The 23606-nt window shown below is 41.5% G+C and overlaps 1 protein-coding gene across 7 annotated transcripts; it reads left to right on the forward strand.

Annotated features, from left to right (window-relative positions):
• Positions 1–233: 233 nt before the first annotated feature.
• On the forward strand, positions 234–21119 carry LOC148041203 (uncharacterized). Of its 7 annotated transcripts, none has more exons than XM_087678034.1 (12): positions 239–806; positions 926–1134; positions 1479–1679; positions 2826–2946; positions 3057–3098; positions 8378–8434; positions 12434–15014; positions 15097–15352; positions 15440–15536; positions 20089–20226; positions 20379–20504; positions 20661–21119. In XM_087678034.1, exons 2-12 carry the CDS (start codon positions 1040–1042, stop codon positions 20769–20771), a joined length of 3825 nt encoding a protein of 1274 aa, XP_087534160.1. In that variant the 5' UTR covers positions 239–806; positions 926–1039; the 3' UTR covers positions 20772–21119. The 7 variants fall into 7 exon arrangements, 6 of the variants coding, with proteins under 6 accessions (XP_087534160.1, XP_087534150.1, XP_087534127.1 ...); XM_087678001.1 differs by having other exon boundaries at positions 242–496; positions 608–806; positions 12434–15352; positions 15435–15536; XM_087678009.1 differs by having other exon boundaries at positions 242–484; positions 608–806; positions 12434–15352; positions 15435–15536.
• The last annotated feature ends 2487 nt before the right edge of the window (positions 21120–23606 follow it).

Raw genomic sequence — 23606 nt, forward strand, 5'->3', positions numbered from 1 at the left:
ATTTCTTCACTCTAGCCTCTATTGGGAAACCCACGGTACAGCCTCTTTTATAAAGGGGATCTTGATGGTTGCAACTTGCTCCTAGAAAGGGAGCTTGATGGCTGACCTTTTGGCACCGTATGAAAGACAAACTAAAATAGTTTTCACCACAGTCGATCTATGTCTACTCATGATTAATTTATCCTCTCTAGACCATTCGAAAGCCTCTCTGTCCGATCCGCTGGAGCCCACCGCACAGATCTCATTCTCCTTCTACCACTACTACACACACACACACACACACATACTCTCGCACACACACACACACACTCTCTCTCTCTCTCTGGAGTCTGTATCTGTATCTGTTCCTGGCACCTGCCCACTTGAACCAGTGCAGTGCAAGAGGACTAGAACCGTCCATTTTCCCTCTGCTCCTCTGAAAAGAGCAGCCGATTAGGAGAATTGAGACACGTTGGTCCTTCCGCTTTCCATTCCAGATACATCAGTTTGGGAAACTGTGACATTTTCTCCATCTGCTCTTCGATTCATTGATGCATTTTTTCGCTTCATCTGCCCTTCTATCGTTTTGATTCCGATACAACATTTGCCTATTCCTTCTTTTTATCAGGGGCAATTGATAGACATCCTTCTCTAGTCCTCGATGCAACATTTGGTGTCACCTTCTTTTGGCGGAGCTGCTTTTCCTCTTTCCTGTTGGGCTGCGGAGAATTTCATGGTAGAGACATTTTTAGGTGCAGAAGGAAAGACAAGGGGTCAGCGTGCAATTATCTTCAATGCTTTGATTGCTTCATTAGCTACGGTGAAAGGTAGCACAATTAGTTTCAGTCTTCAAACTTGCTGTCAATCACGCTTTTTAAAGATATCCTTGGAATGCAGCTTGCAAGCTTGTTCCTGAGAGAGAGCGTTTCTTTCCATTGCTTCACAGAGAGAAGCTCTTGCCCAAACACTTAAGACTGTTTTGTATAGAGGAGCTCTTCCTGCATGAAGCTGCACCATGAGCAAATGGTCTGCAAGGTAGTAGCAAGTTGTTTCATCGACAATGGCCTCAGTCCTACAACAAACACTTCGAGGCTTGTGTTATGACACAGGATGGTGTTATGCGGTGTTTTGGAAGCTCAAGCAGCAGATACGGACGTGAGTGTACTTATCGCTTACTGTTTCTGGTCAATCAGGGTGTCCCTTTTCTTGTTCTGTTAATATCTTATGGTCTGGTCTTCTTGATGCCACGTGCATTCAGACATTTGTGCTAATTACATTCTGATTGGCTGCAATCTGCTACAGTCGTCAAGTCTACTTCATGGGTTGTGCGTGTCTATATTGATTGTCAATAGTGAACTTTAAAGCTTTGCATCCAACTGGTCATTATAGAAATGCAGCTCACCAGCTGGCTTTTTGAAATTCACTCATGTGTTTGGTACCTCTATCAATGTGTTGTCATACTATAGTAACAGTGCGACATTGTCTGCAAATTAAAACAGGGTTCTGACCTGGGAGGATGGAGTTTACGAACCATCCAAAGCTACTGTGGCACCACAATCTAATTCTGAGCAAATGATCAGTCCGTTGGTATCTTCTGGATTATTCAGCCAGCCAATGACTGATAGTCAGGCTAACTTTGAGGATCAAATTGGGCTTTCTGTTGCCAAGATGTCATATCATGTCTATTCTGTTGGAGAAGGGTGAGTTGCCAATTAAGAGTCCCTCTTGTCACGTTTGAAGTGTTCTGACTTTGTAAAATAGCTTCATTTCTTTTTCCTCACCATCGTAATACTGCTGATTGTTGGTTGTGATGCTGTTTGAGGTGAGGATGGAACTGCAGGAATGTCTGTTCAGGCTTGATACCACCTGCCAGTACCATATTAACAAACTCCTGTTAATAGGATAAAAAGTATGTGGGGACAGTTGTAGTTCTGTTAACTTGAGGCTTTGCAGGCAACTTTAGTTGCAACATTCATCTTCTTTGCTTCAAATCATTCATATCAGAAAGCATTCCAATAGTTTTCTTCACTTGTGGGAGTTCTAGGCACACAACATATAGTTCCAATAGGTTGCTGTTTTGCTAACCTAGTTTTGATAGTGCACACGATGAGATCTGATGAACTTTTTATCACCTTGCAGATGTTTGTAAAGAAACATAAAATTGTAAGAGGGTACATGAAATGCCAGATTGTTTTAGACACTCTATCGCCCTATTTTTTGGATGAATGTGAACAGCTCTTTATGGTACTATCTCGTTCTGTATTTTCATACATATGAAATGCATACTAGCTGAACAAGTTCATTTAGAGCGGAGATCATGGACTCATTGTCTCAAAACTCAAATGTACCTTTTGAAGCAAAGTTTTAGTTTGCTAGGATTCTGTTCACAGCCTTGAGAAAATGTGTGTTCTAACGTCCATAGTGCCTAATGAAGTATAAAGTGATTATTGAAGGTGGACTCCTAGTCACTTAGGACCACAGGTTGCTCTACCAGTGCATTGTGGCCCGTAGTGATAGGTCTCAGTGTACCCACTGTATCTGTTGTCTTACTTTTGTAACAGTGGTGTGCCATCAGGTAGGTTTTCCTTTCCTGTTGATTATGTGGCAGTGAGGAGAATGCCATAATGCACCATTCTACTTGACTGGTGTGAAGACGAGTTTCTTTTTGCAAGTACTTTTCATGGTTATTGTGTTTTTACATTTTCTTTGACCAACCTCTTTTTCAGGATCTTAAAATTCATTTTGTCCTTAATTTCTCTGGAGTCCATGGAACAATTTGAAGTGTTGATTGTAGTAAAATTAGAGACTCTCATCTAATCTAATGGCTTTAGTACACATTTGTCTAGGATTATTGGGAGAGTAGCCTTCACCAATAAGCATCAGTGGATCTTTTGTCCAACTGATAAAATGGCTACTCAAGACATCGTGGCTAACACCAAGAAAAGCTATCGAATACAATCTGAAAAGGTCTGTATAATTTCATCTAGACAATGCACGCTTTCTTCTCTGTTTGGCAAATTATATTTTCATTGATTTGCTTATCTTCAAAGCTGTGGTTCTATTTCTGTACTTTGCAGTACCCGGCAGGTTGGCAAAATCAATTTGCAGCAGGAATAAAGGTAATATCTTTTTATTTGACTTATTTTGCTTGCCATGCACATGCACTGGCATGAAGGTTGTTGGGCTGAACATGCACTTGAGGAATACATGAGTGCTGAATGTTGTTTGTTTTGACTGAGTAGCTGAGAGGTAGTTCTGCATGTAGGCTTTACATATTCTAATTATTTTGACCATTTTCAAAGTGCTAGTGAGGGGGGGCTGTCAGCACAATGCATTTTTAAAGACTTTTAACCAACATAGGGGCAATGATATGGGTTGCGCGAGTAAATTGGTAGAGCCTATATTTCTCTTGGTTATGTATTTGTTTATTGATCTGCTTTTCCAGTTACTATCACAAATACAGAAGAGTGTCTTGTGGATGTGGGACTCCAGCACCTTCTTGCACACAGCCCCTCAGTTGGTCTGGCATTATGGCCCACTAGATTGGTTGTTCACACAACCATTGCATTTATGATGTACTTAGCTAGTCTATATGGGTCCTTTGTACTTTGTATCTTACCTTACAGGGATTTTCTCCAAGGTGATATTACTAACATTTTCCTTTCTTTGGGGAAAAAAGGTAGAAGAGTGGGATGGCTTTGCATTTCTCATCATACCAATGTCTTCTTTTGATCAATGGACTTCTTGAGAGGTCTATAGGCATCACGAGAATCACAAGGGAACACACCCTTGGGCTCCTCATGGAGAATGCTGATGTGTAGTGAACTGGAATAGGAGCTGGGTCATAATTCTGAAGGTGTGATAGAGCCCTTATTTTTGGGGTTTTTTTGTCTTTTTGCCCCCGGTTTGGGGGGGGCGGGGGGGGCACAATTAAGGGGAGAGTTGAAATAATGAAGGCAAGGCTTGTTTGATCAGCTCCTAGAACAAGTAGGTTATAGTAAAGTTCTTAGTCCATAAATTGAATGTCCAACACCATGTGGGAAGCAGGTGAAGCTCTTATCTCTGGCCAATCAGCAAAGTCTTTTGTAGCTGATCAGATTATGAATTGTTTGACTGCCATCATGTGAAGCTTCCTATCTTTGGTCAATTAGAAAAGTCATTATTAGGCCCATGAAGGATGGAAGGGTCCTTATTTAAATCCTTACTGAAACCAGCCTTCCTCCTCGGATAGGGTGGTAAATCCTTGATTACAACTTAATTACAGCAGCAAACAATTAATGCAAATCTGAAAATACAAATTTACCTATTGATCTTGGACAATGCACACCTGATTGGTTTCAAAATTGGCGGCCCTTTTGGTATTTCTTTAGCTTTATTATTAAAGAGGTTGATTTACAATGGGATTCTCCCGATCCCCTTCGCAATCCAAACTCCCCTTACTGTCCAGAGTGATCAGCAAGTCTTCAATCTATTTTGCCCTTTGATTCGGGCACTTAATTGGCCTTCACCCACTTCATAGACGATGGAAATGCCCCAAATTCAATCGTTGGCAGTTCTCCACCTGAATTTAGCTGAAAATCACCTTCAGCCCTAAAAAATCCAAGTCTTGGAGCTTCCAATTTTTGGCACGCTTCTTGAGGCTATTGCTAAACCCTAATTTCTGTTGTAAATTAGGGTTTACAATAGGAAAATTTGCAATTTCTCAGCCTTCAAGGTTCAAATGCTGAGATCTTCGGAGCAAGGCTGTGAAATGGCTAGAAGATGTGAGAGAAAGCTGTAGAGAGAGAGAATTCAGAGTTTTGTTACGAAGAATGACTGAAAATCAGTCAAATGCAACTGCTGCCCTGCCACAACAGCATGTAGATGCAAAGAACTAAAGAAAATCAATCATTTACTGTTGCTGCCTTGTCTCAACAGCTTGTAGATGGTGTCACCTGCTATTAATTGGTATTCTCCAGCCCTTGGCTGCCTCATAAGGTCCTCCACTGGCTGCAAATCAGACCAACAACATCTCCTTCCTCTCTCTTGCAAGTTGAATGCACTAAAAATGCCTCTCTCCAGTCTCTAAAGAGGGTTTTCAGTCTTACATGGGCATTTTTGGCAAGTGGCAGCCTTCCCAAGTGGTTTTTCTAGCCTTATCCATAATTAAATGTTAATTTTCATTCTTTAAATGCTGAAAATTAATCTAATAATTATTTAGGTGCCTTGAAAAATAATTAGACTGGCCAATAATTAAATTGGCTAGGCAACTTCCATTACCGAGTGTCTCTACGCTATCTTTGACTATCAGACAGGCATTAGATACAATTAAACACCACTTCTCTAGTATGGCCAAATGAATGACCTAGGCCAACAATTGACACTAGATACCACCAAGGACCTTATAGAATAGTCCATAATCTATAGTACCCTTCACGTATTGTATGATTCTCTTGACAACATATAAATATGGCTTACAAGGCTTCTATATGAATTGGCTAATTAGTCCCATTACATAACTCAGATCAGGACGAGTGATAGTAAGATAGATCAAGTTATCCACCATCTGTCTATACATAGTGGCATTCTCTATTTCACTTCCAACATCGACTACTAGTTTGACATTTTGATCCAATGGTGTTTCCATAGGCCTACAATCTATCATTCCATATTTCAACAATATATCATGAGTATATTGTTTTTGTAGCAGCCATATACCATGAGGTGTAGACACAACCTCAATCCCAAGGAAATATTTCAGCTCTCCAAGATCCTTCACCTTAAATTCAGCCTGCAACATTGCTTTAATTTCAGCAATCCCACGATCATCCTCTCCAGTAATGATTAGATTGTCCACATAAATCACCAAGAAAACATAGCCATTCTCTATCTTCTTTGTATACAAACTATGGTTTGCACGACCCATATGAAAAACAAGCTATAAATATGTACTAATGCAAATATTCCACGCTCTTGGTGCCTGTTTCAGCCCATACAAGGCCTTTTGTCAAGCTTCTCACCAACAATTTGTGTTATATTGTCACTCCTTGTAGCATTTGTAATATCTGCAATAGAAGGTATTCACTGCAATAGACCACTTGTAGATGCCTAACTCCTTGCAGTCCAAGAGCAATTCTTCCACTGACTAATTGCTTGTTGTAAACTGTATTCCAGCAGTGAAAAAACACAATTAAACTGAGCATAAACCAAGCTCAAATCAGCTCAAAAATATTCTAGGGCAGTGATAAAACACCCCAACATCAAATTGTGTTTATATAGGCATTAGTGAATGCATGAAATTGATGCTGACATACACTGAACTTTCCCACAGTTTATGACAGGCAAGCAGCCTGTTATGACTAGCAGTGAAAAACTTTATAGTAGGTGGAGTATTCTCAACCCAACAACATCTCAATGCATCTTAGATAGTTGCCACACCATATGGGAGTTGATACATGTTGCTATGAACACCATATATTGCATACACATCAAACAAGCATGAAGAGAAATCTTCGTCCAGATAGTAACCAGCCAATGCCTTAATTACTATAACTAGTAATGACTCCACTCTAACCTGAGCAACAAATGCTCAAAATGATTCATAAAGCCTTTCACAATTACCAATCATCACGGTGGCATCAGTAGACATCTGTATAAACTCCAATGAGTGTTATGCAATGTAATACATGCTGTCCACATATAATTACAGCACTATGTATGCTGTGTTCTGCATATAACTGAAGCCAAGAAACTTCTCAAGATGCCCAACCAATCAAGGATGATACCCATATCAATACCTGCTGAATCTTCAATGTTTAAACCATCCACTAATCAAGTAGAAGCCTACTCAATATGTCAGAGCATTGTGTCCAACAAATTGACACACTCTTGCCTGTCACGCTGTCCTGAAACTGATGGAATGCTGGTTTCTTATAGCATTGAGCCCTCACTAGTGCTAGATAAGCACCACTAAATAGGCACGATACTCATTGTTTTGCAAGACACAGCATAGCTACTTTGTTGGATTATGATGCTCCCAATCAACCAGTAAATGCAGGCACAGTTTTGGGCAGATCACGCTGACTGTAAGGGAGTTCCAGATCTGGCCATGATCATTAACAGGTACATCACAATGCTTAAATGGCTCCAAGTGATACTTAACATGAGTCGCATGACATTACTCTTCAGCACAACACTCCTCAATGCTGCTCCAACAAGCATTCCAAAGAGGCGCCTTCAGTCCAAATCCACGTTTGTTTCCTGCTGCTTATGCTGGCTTCAAATGAGTACTTCCCAGGCTCCAATGCAAGCTAACAAGCCCTCTTTATAAGCCTCAATAGGCTTTGTTCACTGTGTAGATCTTGAACAGAACGGACATAGATCTTGAGCTATGGTTGCCAGCACTCCAGGACAGGTCTTTTCTTTTACAGGCCACTCACAGGTCTTTACATGCCAGCTCCTTCAAGCTGAGCTCCCGTCCACTTTGAGGTCGAGTTCTCCTGCTCTGATACCGTGTCAAAAAAGAGGAGGAGAAAGATAGACAAAGACATGGAGTTGCAACAGATAGCAGTGTACTCTCATGTTCCCATTATTCATTCATGTATTACACACTACAACCATGATGTAAAAGATAGGTAGGTCTAGCAACTGACCATGGTTGACTAACTAGGGTTAACCTGTCCAACTTATTTAAGGCACACATGTCTAGTTCAGCTAAGCTACAACTCTCTAGTGTTGGTGATGTGACATAGATGAGCTTGAATCTCAACATTGCATGTGTGGAGAGTAGATGAGTGCGCATTGGAGTTTCAAAAGAGAAGGAACTCTTCACCTTGAAGTGATACATAGAGAACAGCATTGCAAAGTGGAATCAATTCACAAATCTGATATATATGGTTGATTGTCTGTGGTTTATAGATGTTTGTGTGGCAGCAATTGCATAAATGTACTTCCCAATCTCTCTTGGCTACTTTGTAAAAGGATTTCATTCACTGCTGTATTGTCTGGTGTCATTTTTGGAGGGTGTGAGGGAGTTGGTTTTTTTTTTGGGGGCAAGGGTGAGGGGGGCAGGGAAGAGATACTTGAGCAAAAGATGACTTTGTCATGTCAATAATTTCAAATGTACAAGCCATACTTTCATGTAGGCTCCCATAAGCCCATGCTGAAAATTGGTCTGCATCTCTTTCATCTTGTTTTACATGGTTCTTTTTTTGAGGATGTGTACATTTGGAGCTGTGCTGCTTCGTTATCCTCACAGAACCTTTTTCTGTCAAAAATGTTGGGCAGAGATGTCATAATATGTGGTCCTTGCATGATGAAGTCCAATGATTGCATGCTTTCTTCAGACATTTATAATGTCAGGTTATGCCTTCCTCAGTGAGTAATGAAAATCTAATTGATTGCAATTTGTTCCTTACAGACCATTGCAGTAATAGCGGTACCGCAAGGTGTTGTGCAACTAGGCTCCACTCAAACGGTCAAGTTGCATCTCTTGCTCTTTTTGTCTATGTGTGTTTTTCTCCTTTCTTCTTATTCTTCTTCTTTTTTGTGTGTGTGTATGCGTGTGTGCGCATTGATGTTGGTTGCCTTTGCTTGGGGTATACCTTTATTGCAGTTCAGGGTAATTTTTAAAGTAAGCATTTCAGAGCAAGATAAGTTTCTGCTATAATTGCACCCAAGCAAGTCTTAAGTGCTGGACAAGGCATGAAGCCTTTCAGGGGAAAGGCCCTTTACAAGGGATGATTTGTTCAGAGGGTGAGATTGACAGGTTATGAGTCTGAGTAATACACCTGCTACTACTCTTTTCTCTTAACAAGTCCACAACCGTACATTCTACTGACATCTTTCTGTCAAAACTCTGAGCCACATTTTTCTTTTCAAACCCTCGCGATGGAGGATGATCAAACGCATAAAGAAGCACCCAGCATGAAAAGATGTGTGCCACGTCTTTTCTTCATTGATGATTTGTTCAGAAGGAGGTGAGGTGCCAGGTTTTGTGTCCAAGTAATACCATCTTCTAGTCTTTCCTGTTAACAACTCTATAACTATACATTCCACAGATATCCTTGTGCCAAAACTCTCAGCCACATTATTTTTTTCAAACCCTCGTGTTGGAGGAGGATCAAAATGCATGAAGAGATGGGTGCCTCTTCTGTTCTTTGCACGTGTACACTGTGTGTGTGCACACGTGTGTGTGCTTGCAAGCTTCTCAAAGCAAAATATTACTTCTATAATTGCATGTTAGCAAGTGTAAAGTGCTGGAGGAGTCTTTTGGGGGAAAACTATTGTCAATGGACAAATTGTTTGGGAGGAGGTGTGTGCACCAAGTTCTACATCAGAGTAAAATGCCATACCCTCCTCTAAAGAAGTCCACAATGTACGACTCTTCTATTAGCTTTTTTCTTATGGGCCAATTTATTTTGTTCCTGTTGGCAAATTGGTTGCGTCTGTAACTGTGTATAAAATCAACCTTAACAAATATACAACATTTTTTTGTTTGCTTGTGTTTTTGAGTGTTTTGACATGAAATGCTTCAAGCATTGCGTCTGTTGTGGTAGCCAGATGTTTTACGGAGTATGGGTTTTTTGTGAGGGCTTGTGATTTGTTGCAGGACAGGAAATACTTCTAGTCGTGCTAAAGGATGCGATGCAGTGGACCTTCTGCAACAGTCATTTGTTGTACACTGTTTATGGATTAACAGGATGTTAAATTTCCTGTTTTTTTGGGAGTTGTGTAATCTCAATGATGCCATGAACACTAATGTTGGAACCTCTTATTAGAAAGCTCTAGGCGCTTGCAGTTCACCTTCTTATTGCAAATTCTGTGGTGTGCACAAATGGAACTTCAGAGTTAGAAAAATGTTTCTTTAAAGGGCTTTCACTGGTTATATAGATGCATCATCAATAGTATCCTGGAAAACCGTTCATCTTTTGTGCTGCCCAAATTACTGATGGCCTCTAACAGATGATGATCTGAATCCGTTTCTCCAAACTAGCTTTAGGTGGAAGGTGCTTGTTATCAACTTTAGTACAACAGCTTTATTCCTGCAGAAGATTTTCCAGTGCACAGCAATTAGCCATCTAGAAGTGTTTGTTATCAACTTTAACGCAACACCTTTCTTCCTGCAGAAGATATGCTGCCTAGGAGGGGTGGAGGAGAGCTCTTAATTCGGTCTTTAATGGCATGCATGACTGTGACTTGGGGAGGTAGTTTGAGCCATGGACAGAAGATCTACTTCATGAACAGAGGAGCTACTTTTGGATATGAGGACTTTCGACCTCCAAGGGGAGCCACTGTTTGGTATTGCAGGCTAAGCAGTTGAGAGTGTACAGACTGAGCGGACTGCAGGATGTTGCCACAGATGGGAGATTACTGGAAGCACCATAGCTTGGTACATGTGGATAGTGAGATGCAGTAAGGCCATTGGATAGTCGTGTATTTCTTCTTTGGAGAATCTCGCCTGCATATGGGCAGAGGTTTTTCACTCTGAGAGGCAGATTGGAGAGAGTGCAGAGATTTTCAAGTAGCATGAGCAGAAACTGTGGGCCTTCTTACATAGTCGGGAGTCTGGCCTGGCTAATTATTCTACTAGCCTTGTGCTAGGTAGCTCCCTTGTGTAGATAGCCTGAGAGCTGTTTATCCAAGTTATCCCGTCATTTTCTTTTCATATTTGTACTGTTGTATCGCGAGCGGTGATCTCACACAACCCAAGACACAAAAGGAAAAGCCTGAGCACCGGTACAGGTTTGTGACTTGGTGCTAATCTCTGATAACCGAGATTTTACCGCTACAAGCTTGCAAGAGACCTCAAAGCCTCTAAAAGACTAGATGATTAGAAACAACTGCATATACGCCTTCCAAGAACTCAAGCACACCTTAGTTCTCCTCTTATAAAACTTGGCAGTCCTTATATTTTATTTACAATATAATGACCATCACGAAATTCTGAGTCATGTGACCGATGCCATATTTGCTTAATTTTCGTCTTTTCTTTTATGCAGTGACAATTGTCTTCATGCCCTCCAAAAACATCTCTCTACACTCCAATTTTAAGTGCATGCAAATTACCTGTCCCCAGTTATATCTGAACTAGGCCTTGTAGAAGAGAGACCCGCAATAATACACCTCTCATGAGATCTTGATGTTTCTGGCCCACAATATTAGCAGTAAACCATTCTCCCCAAAGGAACACGTACCAACATCAGCAAAACAAAAAACACCTCCAAGCAAAGCATGCTCCCCATAAGCCAGTGATCTTGACCATGGCTGGCCAAGGATGATGAAGACGACTGAATCGTGCATCCTGGAAAACAGCATTCAGAATATGAGAACCATCATGTTGCAATATCCCGCCCAAGCTTAATAACTACATATAGAAATATTGATTGCTCCCTGTGTCCATTCAGTCCGTCCAATCTAAACATGACCAGCTTCTCACGATCGAGCACTGGATGCCTGGAGATTGCAACAAATCAATTCACCGTCCACCCTTTCGTAGCTCCATGCGCCACCTTTCCGTTTGTCGTCCTCGTCCCATTCTCCCTTAATACACGATGCGACTCAAACACTGCAGAATATGGCAAGACATGGCTTCCAGTTTCGATAAATTTTCAGCTAACTGATATTCTTTGTGCTGAACACGATTAACCTTGACGACTAATGAAAGGTCTCGAAAATCCTGATTCCAAAACCAGAGTTGCTGACAGTTCCTTCGTATTATCAAGTCCGCTGTCTGCATACGATCACGTCCCACATTATGACGATCCTTTCTCCCCCCTTTTTATTGACAGTCCCCCATACGTCGTTTTTTCCTCCCCAAATCAATGCAAAAACTACATTTTTAAGCTTTTGTATTCACGCTACGTTTAGCTTTTTGGGGTTCGCACACGCTTTCTTTGCGTGTATTAAAAATCACGAATATTCCAAAAAGCACCTCTTCCTTTTGAATACATTCACATGCCCAAGTAGTTACGAATATTGAAACAAGTGTTGATCTTGTATGAAGACCGAAATCCCAAGTTCTCCGAGTTAAGTCCATCACTTTATGGAATCAGTCTCGTGCTTGCTAAGGCTTGAAAACCGCCCAAATACATGCTGCTATGATTCTCCACCTGTTCAATCTCTCGAAACCAAACTTCTTGTGTCCAACTTGCAAGCTAGTGTGTGCTTGCTCCACTTCATCGAGATGTAGTTTTCAACTTATTTGAGATGGATTGATCTATTGCAAAAATGCTTGATACTGTATTTTCTTTTCTTGGGAAAAAAATGGTGGATTGACAGTGGGTATTCCAGTGATCTTCTACACCCAAGCATTATTTATTTTCTGCATTGTCTAAAATGACATGTTTGTCATGATTTTGCAGAATTGAGAAGGTTACTTTCATGTGTTGCCTGATACATAAATGATCATGAAACTCTAATGTGGTTGTATGCTACACTTAACATCCTCTGGTTTTTTTTGAATTGGCACGTGCAGATTGTAGAAGATGTCAAGCTTGTTGGGCATGTCAAGGCTTTGTTTGGGAATCTTCAAAATGTGCCAGGAGCATTTTTTTCTGATCTGGTAGCTGAAGCTCATAGAGGAGGTGTTCACGGAGTCTATCCCATGGCCATTCAAGTACCACAGGTGCCTTCAGCGGATCCATCTTCAGCAAATATTACAGCTGCAAATGTTATGAAAGCACCAGGAGTGCCGGCAGTTACGAGCTGTTTTGGTGCTGCAGGTGCAGGTACTTATGGAAGCAACCTTGGCCACTATGGGGTAGGAAGGTTGCCAATGTTGTTAGCATCACAGCAGGTTCATTTACAGCCACAGCCCAGTACTGTCCCAGGAGTTTTTGGCTTGCCTGTGAATTCAACACAGTCACCAGATTATTCACCTCTTAAGGTGTGCTCTGAACCTTCTTTCTCAGGCTTAGCAGCTGCACATGTAAGAAGGGGACAAAAAGTTACCATGCCTGCAAAAGATAAATCTCCTCTTCTAGCTGGCATGACAGCTCATCATGCAGGCGCTCCTAGATTTTCAAGCATGTCTGTATCGAACAATGTGACAACTGCAGAATCTGAACTGTCTTCTCCAGCTAAGCTTGCTGGCCATTCTGCATTCAGTTACACATCTCCAATCCTGGCTAATACAACTGACACAATACCCATGAAAGCTAGTCTGTCTTCACAAAGAGGGATTGTAAGTCATTTCTCACTGACCACAGCTCCAACTATGATGGGACAGATGAAACCAATTTCTGCATCAGCAGCTACACATGCTATGGATGGACATACCACAGCTCCAACTATGATGGGACAGATGAAACCAATTTCTACATCAGCAGCTACACATGCTATGGCTGGACATGAAGATAACATGCCTGCAAAAGAAGAGAATGCTTGTTCTCTAGCTGGGATGAGAAGTCACCATTCTTGTGGTTCTCTCTCTCCAAACGTGGCTAGTCTCAATGCTAGACTTAATGGTGGAGTGACAGCACAAGCTGATTCTCTTCCTCAAGCCAAGCTTGACACTCATTTTGTGCACACTCCGAGATTTCCAGTCGTGGCTACTCCAACTGGCACAGTGTGTACAAAAGCTGATGTGGCACCCCAAAAAAGTGTTCTTAGCCATTTTGCAGTAACCGCTACACCTGAAACTGTGGTAGCAATTGATGCAAAAGATCATATTCCTCCTCGGACAGGGATAACTCATCATTTTTCTCTTACCAGTAAGGCTTCAGATATGGCATGGTTAGTAGCTGCAAAAGCTGATCTGTCACTTCAAACTGGGAAGATCGATACTTCTGCAACCGAAACATCCAATAAGGTTGTCTCTCTTGAGAGGACAGCTGCAAATGCTGAGCCTCCTCAAACTGCAAATACTGCATCATCCAGAATGGCTGTCTCCCCTGATACAGTGTCTGTTAGATCCCTACCTCAGACCACTGTTGGCAAACTTATGACTAGACCTAAAAATATGTCCATCAGAAGCTTTCCGCTTACTGGGATGCCTGCTGCTGCTGCTGCTACTGCAGCCAGTAGTGCTTCCTTGCTTCAACTAGAAATAAATGCCATTGCTAGCAAGCACGGTCAAACTATGCTAATGTCTTCTGGTGCTAGTAATCAGCTTGTTACTAACATACCACCATGTTCTACAAAATCTTTAGACCAGGCAAATTGCATAATTAGTGAGCCTGTGGACAGTAGCTCTCTGTGTACTGTAAAAAAGGATCCACAGAATAGTTGTTCCGCTACCAGAGAGATTGGTTTTTCAACACATCTGTTAGAGGAAAGCTTGCAATCTCCAGCTGTACATAGGTTGCACAGTGAAGTACCTGTTCTGGAAGGTATGTGCAGTGAAAAGCAGAGCTGCCTAATGACTTGTGCAGGTGGACCTCTCGGAGGTAACATGGTGCAGCCAAGTCCACCAAAGACAGAGATGCATTTATGGAGTGCTATTGGGAAATTTTCTGATGAGCAAGTGTTATGTTTAGAACAATTTGCCAAAGGATCTGGCATTGCTGACAATCTCAAGTTTACAGATCAAGCACTGTGCGGAAAAGATTGTCTTGATGATAACCATTTGTCAAATCTTTTATGTGAAGATTTTGTTGGGGGTATGGAGTCTTTTCAGTCACTTTTAGAAGATGTAGAGCCATGCTTGGGAGTTTTGTCTGGGACTTCTGATGTGCATGATGCTTTTAGTAGTGAGCTGGAGGATTTTGATGCTTTTCTGGCCGCCCTCTCAGGAGAACAAGAAAAGCAGAGTGAACGCTCTTTAATGCCTGGCCACATGTCAGGAGATGACCTTGCAGCTAGCCCATCTTTTGATCTAATAGATTTGCCTAAGAAAGCTGTTTCACGAGCTTCTGAGATGGCACCTTTGGAAGGTGGGGCAGTATGTTTAGGTGCCAGGTGTAATGCAAACAAAAGACCAATGCTGGAGGAAAATTTACTAAAACGAGATGAAACACGAGGGAAACCTGAACCTTTGTTGGAGGGCAAGATGCAGTCACATTTTTTACAGCCTACTTTGACAAGTCATTATTGTGGGCTAGCATTTGAACAAACTGGTAAACATAAACATCCTGATTCAAGGACTTCTGCTATTTCTATTGCAAAACAGAAAAATTTTAAGTGTGGAGTTAACTCAAGTGAGCAGGATAAGGACGGAAGCATCAAGGGGCTTGAGGCTACTGCAATCCAGTTATCAGAGCCAAGAAACTCAAACAATGATGTCAATGTGGCCTATGCAAAAGCAAGAGTTGTTTCAGAAAAGAGAGGAGAAACTATCAGAACTGGGAAAAAGAGGGCTCGTCCAGTTGAGAGCTGTAGGCCCAGGCCAAAGGATAGGCAGCAAATCCAGGATTGTGTTCGTGACCTTAGAGAAATCATACCCAATACCACTAAGGTACAATATAATGATGGCTTTCTGTTTCTGATATACTGTTGTCAAAGTTTCAATATTGTGTTGTGATGCTTTGACGAAACAGTGCAGCATTGATGCTTTACTAGAAAAGACTATAGAGTACGTGAGCCATTTGCAAATGGTTACTCGGGATGCAGGCAAATGGGATCAGAGCACCAAACTGGAGGTATTGCGAACTTAATCAGCCTTTTTTTTTTGAAAGTAATTCTTAAAAAACAAGATTTTCCGATTGTGTTTGCAACTGTTGGCTTGTTTATATAGAGGCCAGAGAGTTTTTTGAGTTCAAAACCCTAAAATATGTTCAATGTCAACCCATGAGCGAATCCTTGTTTTGCACAGTAGGACAAATGCTCAGAAAACCCCTATAAAAGGGCATGTTGTGGGCATCCACTTCCTCTCATATACAGATCATTCCTCTAGTCACTCTTCCTCTTTCACCAGCTGCTGTTCCTCTTCTTCTCTTTGGCATGTCGTGGATGCTGCCCAATTAGAGCTGCTGTTGCCTACCTTGGAGTCACTTGGAGCTGCTGCCCACACAGTCGGACCTTGCAGCAATGTCTGCTGGCTGCTGCCCAGTTAGATTCCGGCCTGCATTTTAACATCTGCCATCATCTTGGAGGCTGTTGTCACTGTCACCTCGGTTATAGTTGTGTTTTGATCTGCTGGCTATTCTGGAGGATGTTGCCTACACTTACAGCCAATTACCATCACATCCTGAGGACTGGATCTGCATCTCACACTTTGGAGCAGTTGCTTAGCCTTCTGGAGGCTTTATCTCATTGGCAAACAACTACATTTTGCTGCCACAGGTCTTTCCATTAGCAGTCCTTTTTGTTTTTGTTCCTGCAACCCCATCTTCGTCATCACCAAAAGCTGTGGTGGACTGTGTTTCAGTCCCTTCACCACAATCCACCTTCATCTAGTGTCTTCTTTCCACAATGCACACTCCTTCAATAGGTGCTTCCACCTTGATTAGTGAAGACTATGCAGTTGGGATCAGGCATAGCCTCTATAGTTGGAGAGACCGTAGGGCTCAAGAATTTGTTGCTTGAGATTTGACCAAGTCATGAAGTTGACCCATTGGCGCAAGACTTATCATTAAATGCATTCTTGGTTGAAGTAATTGAAGTGAGAGTGCTCAGTGTAGGATAGGGTTGGTAGAGATAGGAAGTGAAAGTGCTCATTGTAGGATGGGGTCGTTAGAGATAGGAAGTGGAGTACCTTCGGGATGTTGAGCAACCAAAACTCAGTGACCTTCATTTTCTTCTTGTCCCAAGTTTTCTTCATCTATATATGTTTCATCCAATTATCTTATGTTTGTGGAAATTTTTGGCTCATTAAAACAGCCCCAAAAAAGGCATTTTAGCCATTTTCTACGACACTCTGGACAGTTTTCTTTGTCCAACAAGTTTCATAAAAGGGACTTAGTGTGCATACCACTCCTCATCCCTATTTATCCCTTCACCGCTAGTGTGCCCATAGTTGTCACCATCATCATATACCCTCATATGCACCATCGAGAGATGCTGCCCATGCTTCTAGCCAGAGCATACACAACATTTGTTGCTGCTGCTGTCAAAAGGTCCCACAACTTTTTGTTGTTTACATTATTTTAGGAAATCATTTGGACATGCAAAAGTGCATTTGTGGGGATGAAGGCTGAAATGAAGGTCCAAATGAGTTGATAACCTTGAGCAACCCGAAAGTATTGGCAAATATGGCAGAAAGAATAAACCTGAGATTGGCTAAGGATGACAACATCTCATACAGTCTATAAACCCACTGGTGCCATTTTATTAGATTGACCACATTCCATGTGCTTATCAGGCCAGTCAAGCAACCTAGATGTGACCAAAACCTTAGTTTGCAACAAGAAGTTAGTCTCTCCTCCAGAGTCAAGAGGACACAAAGTAGTGAAGTGAAGGATCCCTTGTCACAGGAAGCAATCAAGTGTGAAAGAAGAAAAGAATGTGGTGTTTTGATTACTTGAATTGAATTTAGGACATGCCGCTAGGAAGTTTGGATTCTTGTGCGACCATGTGAGATGCCAATTTCCTGAATGAAAGCTATAGCAATGCCTACCCAAGGATGATGTTGCTCACATAAGGATTGTAGCAGGGCCATTCACAAAGCTGGCATATGAATCTTGTTATCTAACAATGTAGCATTGCCCAAATGCTTTGGCTTGGTAACACGTTGCCAAGAGACCCATACCTGCCCCAAATGATTTCTTTGCTTTTTCTGTAGCATTAAACAAATGGGCTGCACCAATTCTTTCAATCACTTCTATCATGGGGATGTGAAATTTTAATGTTGTGCTTGGCATTTTGGCTTAGACATTAATGAAATATACACATGTGACGTGAAAGTAAAGTCACAATGATGGGCTAGGACCTTGAGATGTTAGCTGGTGTCAAAGGCCAAAATTCTAATAAGTTATATTGTTCAGGTACCAGGTGCCTAGTATCAAATTTGGCCTAGGGCATTTAATTGGCCAATAAGTGGTAGGGGTGACATTAGGAACTAGGCATAAATTAATTAATTAATGCTAGTTTAGGGGGTCAATTAAGTCACAAGACCACTTGGGAGTCAAAATGGCCTAGCTAATTTAATTGTAGATGGGCACACTTAATTTTTTGGGGTAGCAACAAGGGTTGAAATTAATCTTTAGAATTATTAATGTTGAAAATTAATTGAAATGGATGAAAAATTCATTTAGAAGGCTGCCACCTGGCAGAACTTACCCATGTGAGTGGAGACTATTAGAGGCTGATAGAGGTTATTCTAGCTGTTTGGAGGCTGAAAGACAAAGAAAGAGAGAGTCTGCTGCTGCTGCTGCTATAAACACTTGTTTGGAGCAGATTTCAGTCATCGAGGAGGTGAAATTGGCCTGTAGCAGCCACCAGAGAGCATGAGAACAGCAGGCAAGTGTATTTGTGACCCTCCTAGTTGCTGGTGATGGCAAGTACAATAGGGCGGCAACATTTGTGGTGTGCTTAGGCATCAAGTGGCAGCATTCATCGCTGTTTGGATCAGGTGCCAGCTGATCAGGCCATGTTTTCGTGATAGACGTTGGAAATTTCTCTCCCTTCAGTACTCTTTCATTCTCTAGTCATTTCCCAAAGTTCCTCTGCAAATTTCAGCCATTAGATCCAATGATGGTGTCGAATTTTAGAATTTGCTGCTGTAAGCCCTAATTTGCAGCAGAAATTAGGGTTTATCAGTCAACTCGGGTCCCGTGCCAGAAAATTGAAGGCTTCATGCTTGAAATCAGTACCTAGAACTTGAGGAATTGCCAAAGATTTCAAGAGGACAGCCATCCCAATTGAATTTGGGTTTAGATTTGACCAGTCAAGGGTCAATTGGAGGCCAATCCCTTGTTAGATCAAGGGGCAAATCAGGTTAAAGGCTTCTTGGTCAATTATGATAGCAAGAGGCATTGGATTTTGAAGAAGATTGGAGCAATCTCAGTGTACTTCTAATTGCAATACAAGTTAAATTGATACCACAAGGGGCATCGGTTTTAGGGCCAATTAGGAGTCAACTGTCCAATATTGATTGATAACATTTGTGTTTTAGTTTATCTGAATTTTATGCTTGCCGTAATTAGTGCTTAATGAGGTTATTTACCACCCCATGTAAGAAGGAAGAGTTGTTTCACTTTTGTGTGTTGTTGTGGAGGGTCAAAGCCAAACCAAACAATCTCCAAATGGTTATTGCTCTATCCAGATAAGACTTCTCAGCCTTGAAAAACATAAATGAATCATCCGCAATAGATTTTCCCAAAGCTTAGCCCTATTGGAAAGAGCCAAACCAACGATTGCAACATTAGTTGCCAGCTTATCCAATAGATAGAGCATCTGATGAGTTGCCAACACTGACGGTAGAGGACTTAGGGGGCATCCTTGATGAAGGGACTGAGTGAAAGCATTCTCTTGAGTTAACTCCCTAGAAAGCGTAATGTGTGCCACTCCATCATGGAGTCATTCAGGGGCCAAAACCCACGAAAGTCAGTAATTGTTGAAGAAAGGACCAACTAACATGGTCAAAAGCTTTTTCAGTATCCAGCTGAATCACAACCACCACCTGACTAGAAGCTTTGGCATACTCTATCCCCAATTGAACATTCAAAATAGTGTGCACAATATTCCATCCCTTAATGAAGCCATATTGCTTAGGGTGAATCAGCTCTGGAAATTTTTTCTGCAGATGTTAATGAATTATTTCATTTTCATCTCTCTTGCGTCCCACCCCCACAAAACCCTGCTTGCGCTCTCACCCACATATGGGTATTGAATTAGAGAATATTTAGATGTACAAGGAGCCATCAGGCCAGCAAACGAAAGCCTTATGGAGAGCTAAGTAAACAACCTAATGCGCCGCCCAACAACTAGGCAAAAAAGACAAACATGCTGGAGCTCATGGTTGCTAGCTTGGAATGTTAGTATGCTTACCTGTTTCTTTCTGCCTGTACTTTTGCATTGCAGAGTGATTGAGATGGTGGAATAAATGCAAAACCTGATGTGAAAGTTTTTTTTTGTCTATTGTTAACAGTCTCAGATATGATGATTATGATGTATCTAATCAGGAAGTCGGTTGGGATATGTTTTTTGGTAGATATTTTTACTTGTACTTAGTTGGATGTGTGCCAGCACATTACAAGAGTTTGGATATGCCTATGCATGTTTCCCAATTAGATTTTGTCTTTTTTGTGTCAGAATGAGCACAAAACCTCTATTTCAACTGGAGGGGGTGGTGTAGAAAGTGGTGTTAGCTGGGCCATGGAGCTAGGCCAGCAAGGAAGGTGCCCTATTGTGGTGGAGACTCTTAGTCAGCCTTGCCATATGTTGGTTGAGGTAAATCAGGCACATATCTGTTGCTGTCTATGCAAAAATAATGTGGACTATCAAATGTTTCAGGCTTTTGTTGGCCTGATGCTTCACAAAGATAAAACAGAAAGTTTGTCTGTTTTTCACTCAGTTTTTGTCATCTTTGTTGTGCATTGTAGATGCTTTGTGGCATGCGAGAGAATTTTTTGGAAATTGCAGATACTATCCGAGGATTGAGTCTGACTATTTTGAAAGGTGTTATGGAAGCTAGACATGACAAGATATGGGCCAAATTTATAGTTAAGGTTTGCCTTCTTCCTTTTTTAATCATGTCAGAATGAGTTTACCTGACCAATAGATGTGTGTAAGGGTAGATTAAAGGTGAGGATGGAAAATGGACTCCCTTTAAGAACTTGTGCTGTGAGTGACATATTATTGTGGATCGGGTTGGGGTTTGGCAGGCTAATGAAGACGTTCAGAGAGTTCAGGTGCTTTGGTCATTGATGCAGCTTCTTGAGCCACGGTCATTGGAGAACACTAACTTGCCATGGCTATCAAAGCCAACATTGTAACATTTTGCATAAGCTGTTAACCTGACATGTCCCAGGTGTGTATATTGAAATTACAGCACCTTTGTTCAGGTGCCACAGGCGGTGCTATGAGTGGGTCATTGGACCTGCAGTGAAAAGCATCATTGTTTAACAACAAGGCCTCTACATATTGCCTCTCCCTATTAAGGGTTGTGACATTTATATATTCTTTTGCACCAGCAACTATTTTCTCAAGTGTCGAGTGCACGCAGCAGCAAGCTGTTGTGATTCAAATCTGTAATCTCAAGGCCAGCCATATAGATAAGGGTTTCTATCCCTCCATAGCATTTGTGCCAATTCTATCAATGAAGCAGTTTATATTTTATGTCATTCCATCTTAAAAATATGTGCTGATGAGTGCTAATACTTTGATTCAAAGTTGAGAAAGGCAAGCAAACTTATCATAGCTGAAGGAGCTACAATTGTTGTAAATCTGATTTCAAGGGAATAATTCTTTTGTTTTTAAGATGATCTTACATATTATAGGCTCTTCATTTGAATCCCTATCTATTTCATGGGACTTTTGTGAGAGTGCAGCACAATAGAAGAAGGAACACGAACACAGAGAGAGAAAGAGAGAGAGAGAGCAAAAGATAAAGGAAGAAATACTGCACTGACTGAAGATGAATGCTGAATACAATGATGAGGACTGATCAGTCCCTACACACAGCCCTAAGCATCAGTGAGGGCACCAAATCAGGCTGAGATGGCAGCACCAATGTTGGAGAGTGTCTGAGAGACAGAATGTGCTGAAAAAGTGATCAGCCAAGTGTGGGCTGTGGCTATAAATAGCCAAACTCCTCCAAAACTGGCTGCCAACTGCTGTCAGGGCCTCTAAATCTGGCCAACCTGCTCCAGATGGTGGTATGGTTGCAGTAAATGCAGTCCAACTGCATTTGAAAAAATGAAAAAATGATGACAATCTCTCCTAGGCAGTTGTGGACCAAAAAAAATTTGGTAGGAGGTATCAACCAACTGATAGATCAAGGAAATGCACAATAAATGTGCCTAAAACAGAAGAAACACACTCTAGAATTCGAGAGCTCCCATGTCTCTGTTAGACTTTGACAAGAGCTCACAACCATGAGATGACAGATTGACATGACTAAAATAGACAGACTAACACCCCCTCTTAGATCCTGGGAGTGTTTGAAGACCCAATAACCTCATGTGATGAAAGCATAGAAGCCATGGGCAAAGGCTTAGTGAAGAGATCTGCTGGGTTGTCCTTTGTGGGATAGTAGGTCATCGCCAGCTCGGAATCCACGATCCGCTCACGAATAAAGTGATACCGAATCTCAATGTGCTTTGTGTGAACATGAAACACTAGGTTCTTCGCCAAAGCAAGGGCACTCTTCTTGTCCACGTAAAGCTTCATAGGTCCGGTTTGTGAAAAGCCAATCTTTGCCAACATACGACGGAGCCAAACCACCTCCATAGCGGTCAAACATAAGGCACAATACTTAGCCTCTGTAGAAGAAAGGGCCATAGTAGGTTGCTTCTTGTTGCTCCAAGACATAGCTCCCGATCGAAGGGAGAAGGCATAACCTATAGGGGTATTGATACATACAATGAAGTGCATATCTCATCTAAAAGGTGTATAAGATGTGCCTATGGGACTAGGCACTAGATGATATTTTATGTAGGAATATGTTCGTGGTATAGATGTAATTGATACCATTGAAAAAGATAATTAAAAAAAGGTAGAGATGCTCTTTTCCTAGGAACTCGATGATATGATATGTAGGAATATGTTTGTGGTATAGATGTAACCAATACTATTGAAAAAAAGAAGAAAAAAAAGGTAGAAATGCTCTTTTCCTTAGTGAAGTATGTACCTCATGGAAGTGTAGCTTTGCGTGGCTTAGGTGCCTTGGCATTTGTCTCCCGTGTTGTTCAATGATAACTCTAAATTGTCCATGATAAAGGTGTTTGGGTCTCCTCCTAGGTGGACATGGGCATCTTGCTCGATTGAGTGCCAATGCTTTATCTAAGGAGATGCCCCCTGAAGATAAAGCCTCTCTATGATGTAGCCCTACCTATTGTTTGCTAGCAATGGTTGCCAAGATTATGTGGTAGTGAAAAAGTTAGTACCAACTCTTTGCTAGGTTGGACATGGTTGCTATGGAGGGCTTATATCTCAAAGAGTAGTAGCTCTACACCTCTGGATTTCCAAGAGGAAGAATCCCATACACCTCTTATCCTCAATTGCATCGCCTCTTGTAGAGGACCATAAACCCTCTTGAAAGAGACAATATTATTTTCCTCGAATATCATAATATGCTGTACATGGGTAGATGTAATGGCACTCTATCTCTGTCTCTCTGTCTCAAAGTTGACATATGTGGTCCTTTGTCTCCATACCCTCCCATCTACCTGTCTCATTCCTTAAATGATGTGTCAAGATACATATCTACCCAATATCTGTACGTAACCCATGTGGCAGTAGCTTGAGTGGCCATATAGCTTAGTCGGGTGATGAAACCATCCTCAGAGAGTTGCAAGAAATGGCTTTGGTAGTGTGCCATCCTTGTGCCATGTAGCGAAAGAGGTCTAATCCAAGTTCTCTATGTATCTAGTTTCAATATGTTTGCTCTGATCAGATAGTTTAGCTCTGACCAGCTAAGCTTGAGTGTAGGGCAATCTAATCTGTCTAGGGGGGTAATCTGTCAATCTACCTACCATGCAAGCTCATGCATGTACCCATATGAGCATATCAACAATGTTTGTCACCCTTTGCTACTAATTATCTAGATGAAGCCAATGCTATCCACGCGTATCTATCTTGAGGGAGCTCCCAAAATCTATGTAAAAAAG

Source organism: Lygodium microphyllum, chromosome 1 (genome assembly GCF_053477565.2).
Source record: "Lygodium microphyllum isolate KBCC chromosome 1, Lygodium_microphyllum_v1.1.10, whole genome shotgun sequence".
Taxonomy (NCBI): Eukaryota; Viridiplantae; Streptophyta; class Polypodiopsida; order Schizaeales; family Lygodiaceae; genus Lygodium; species Lygodium microphyllum.

Coding starts and splice junctions, on each gene's coding strand:
- LOC148041203 (XM_087677993.1), top strand. CDS start 1,040: ATGGCCTCAGTCCTACAACAAACACTTCGAGGCTTGTGTTATGACACA. Junction 1,135..1,478: donor CTCAAGCAGCAGATACGGAC/GTGAGTGTACTT, acceptor AAATTAAAACAG/GGTTCTGACCTGGGAGGATG. Junction 1,680..2,825: donor GTCTATTCTGTTGGAGAAGG/GTGAGTTGCCAA, acceptor ACATTTGTCTAG/GATTATTGGGAGAGTAGCCT.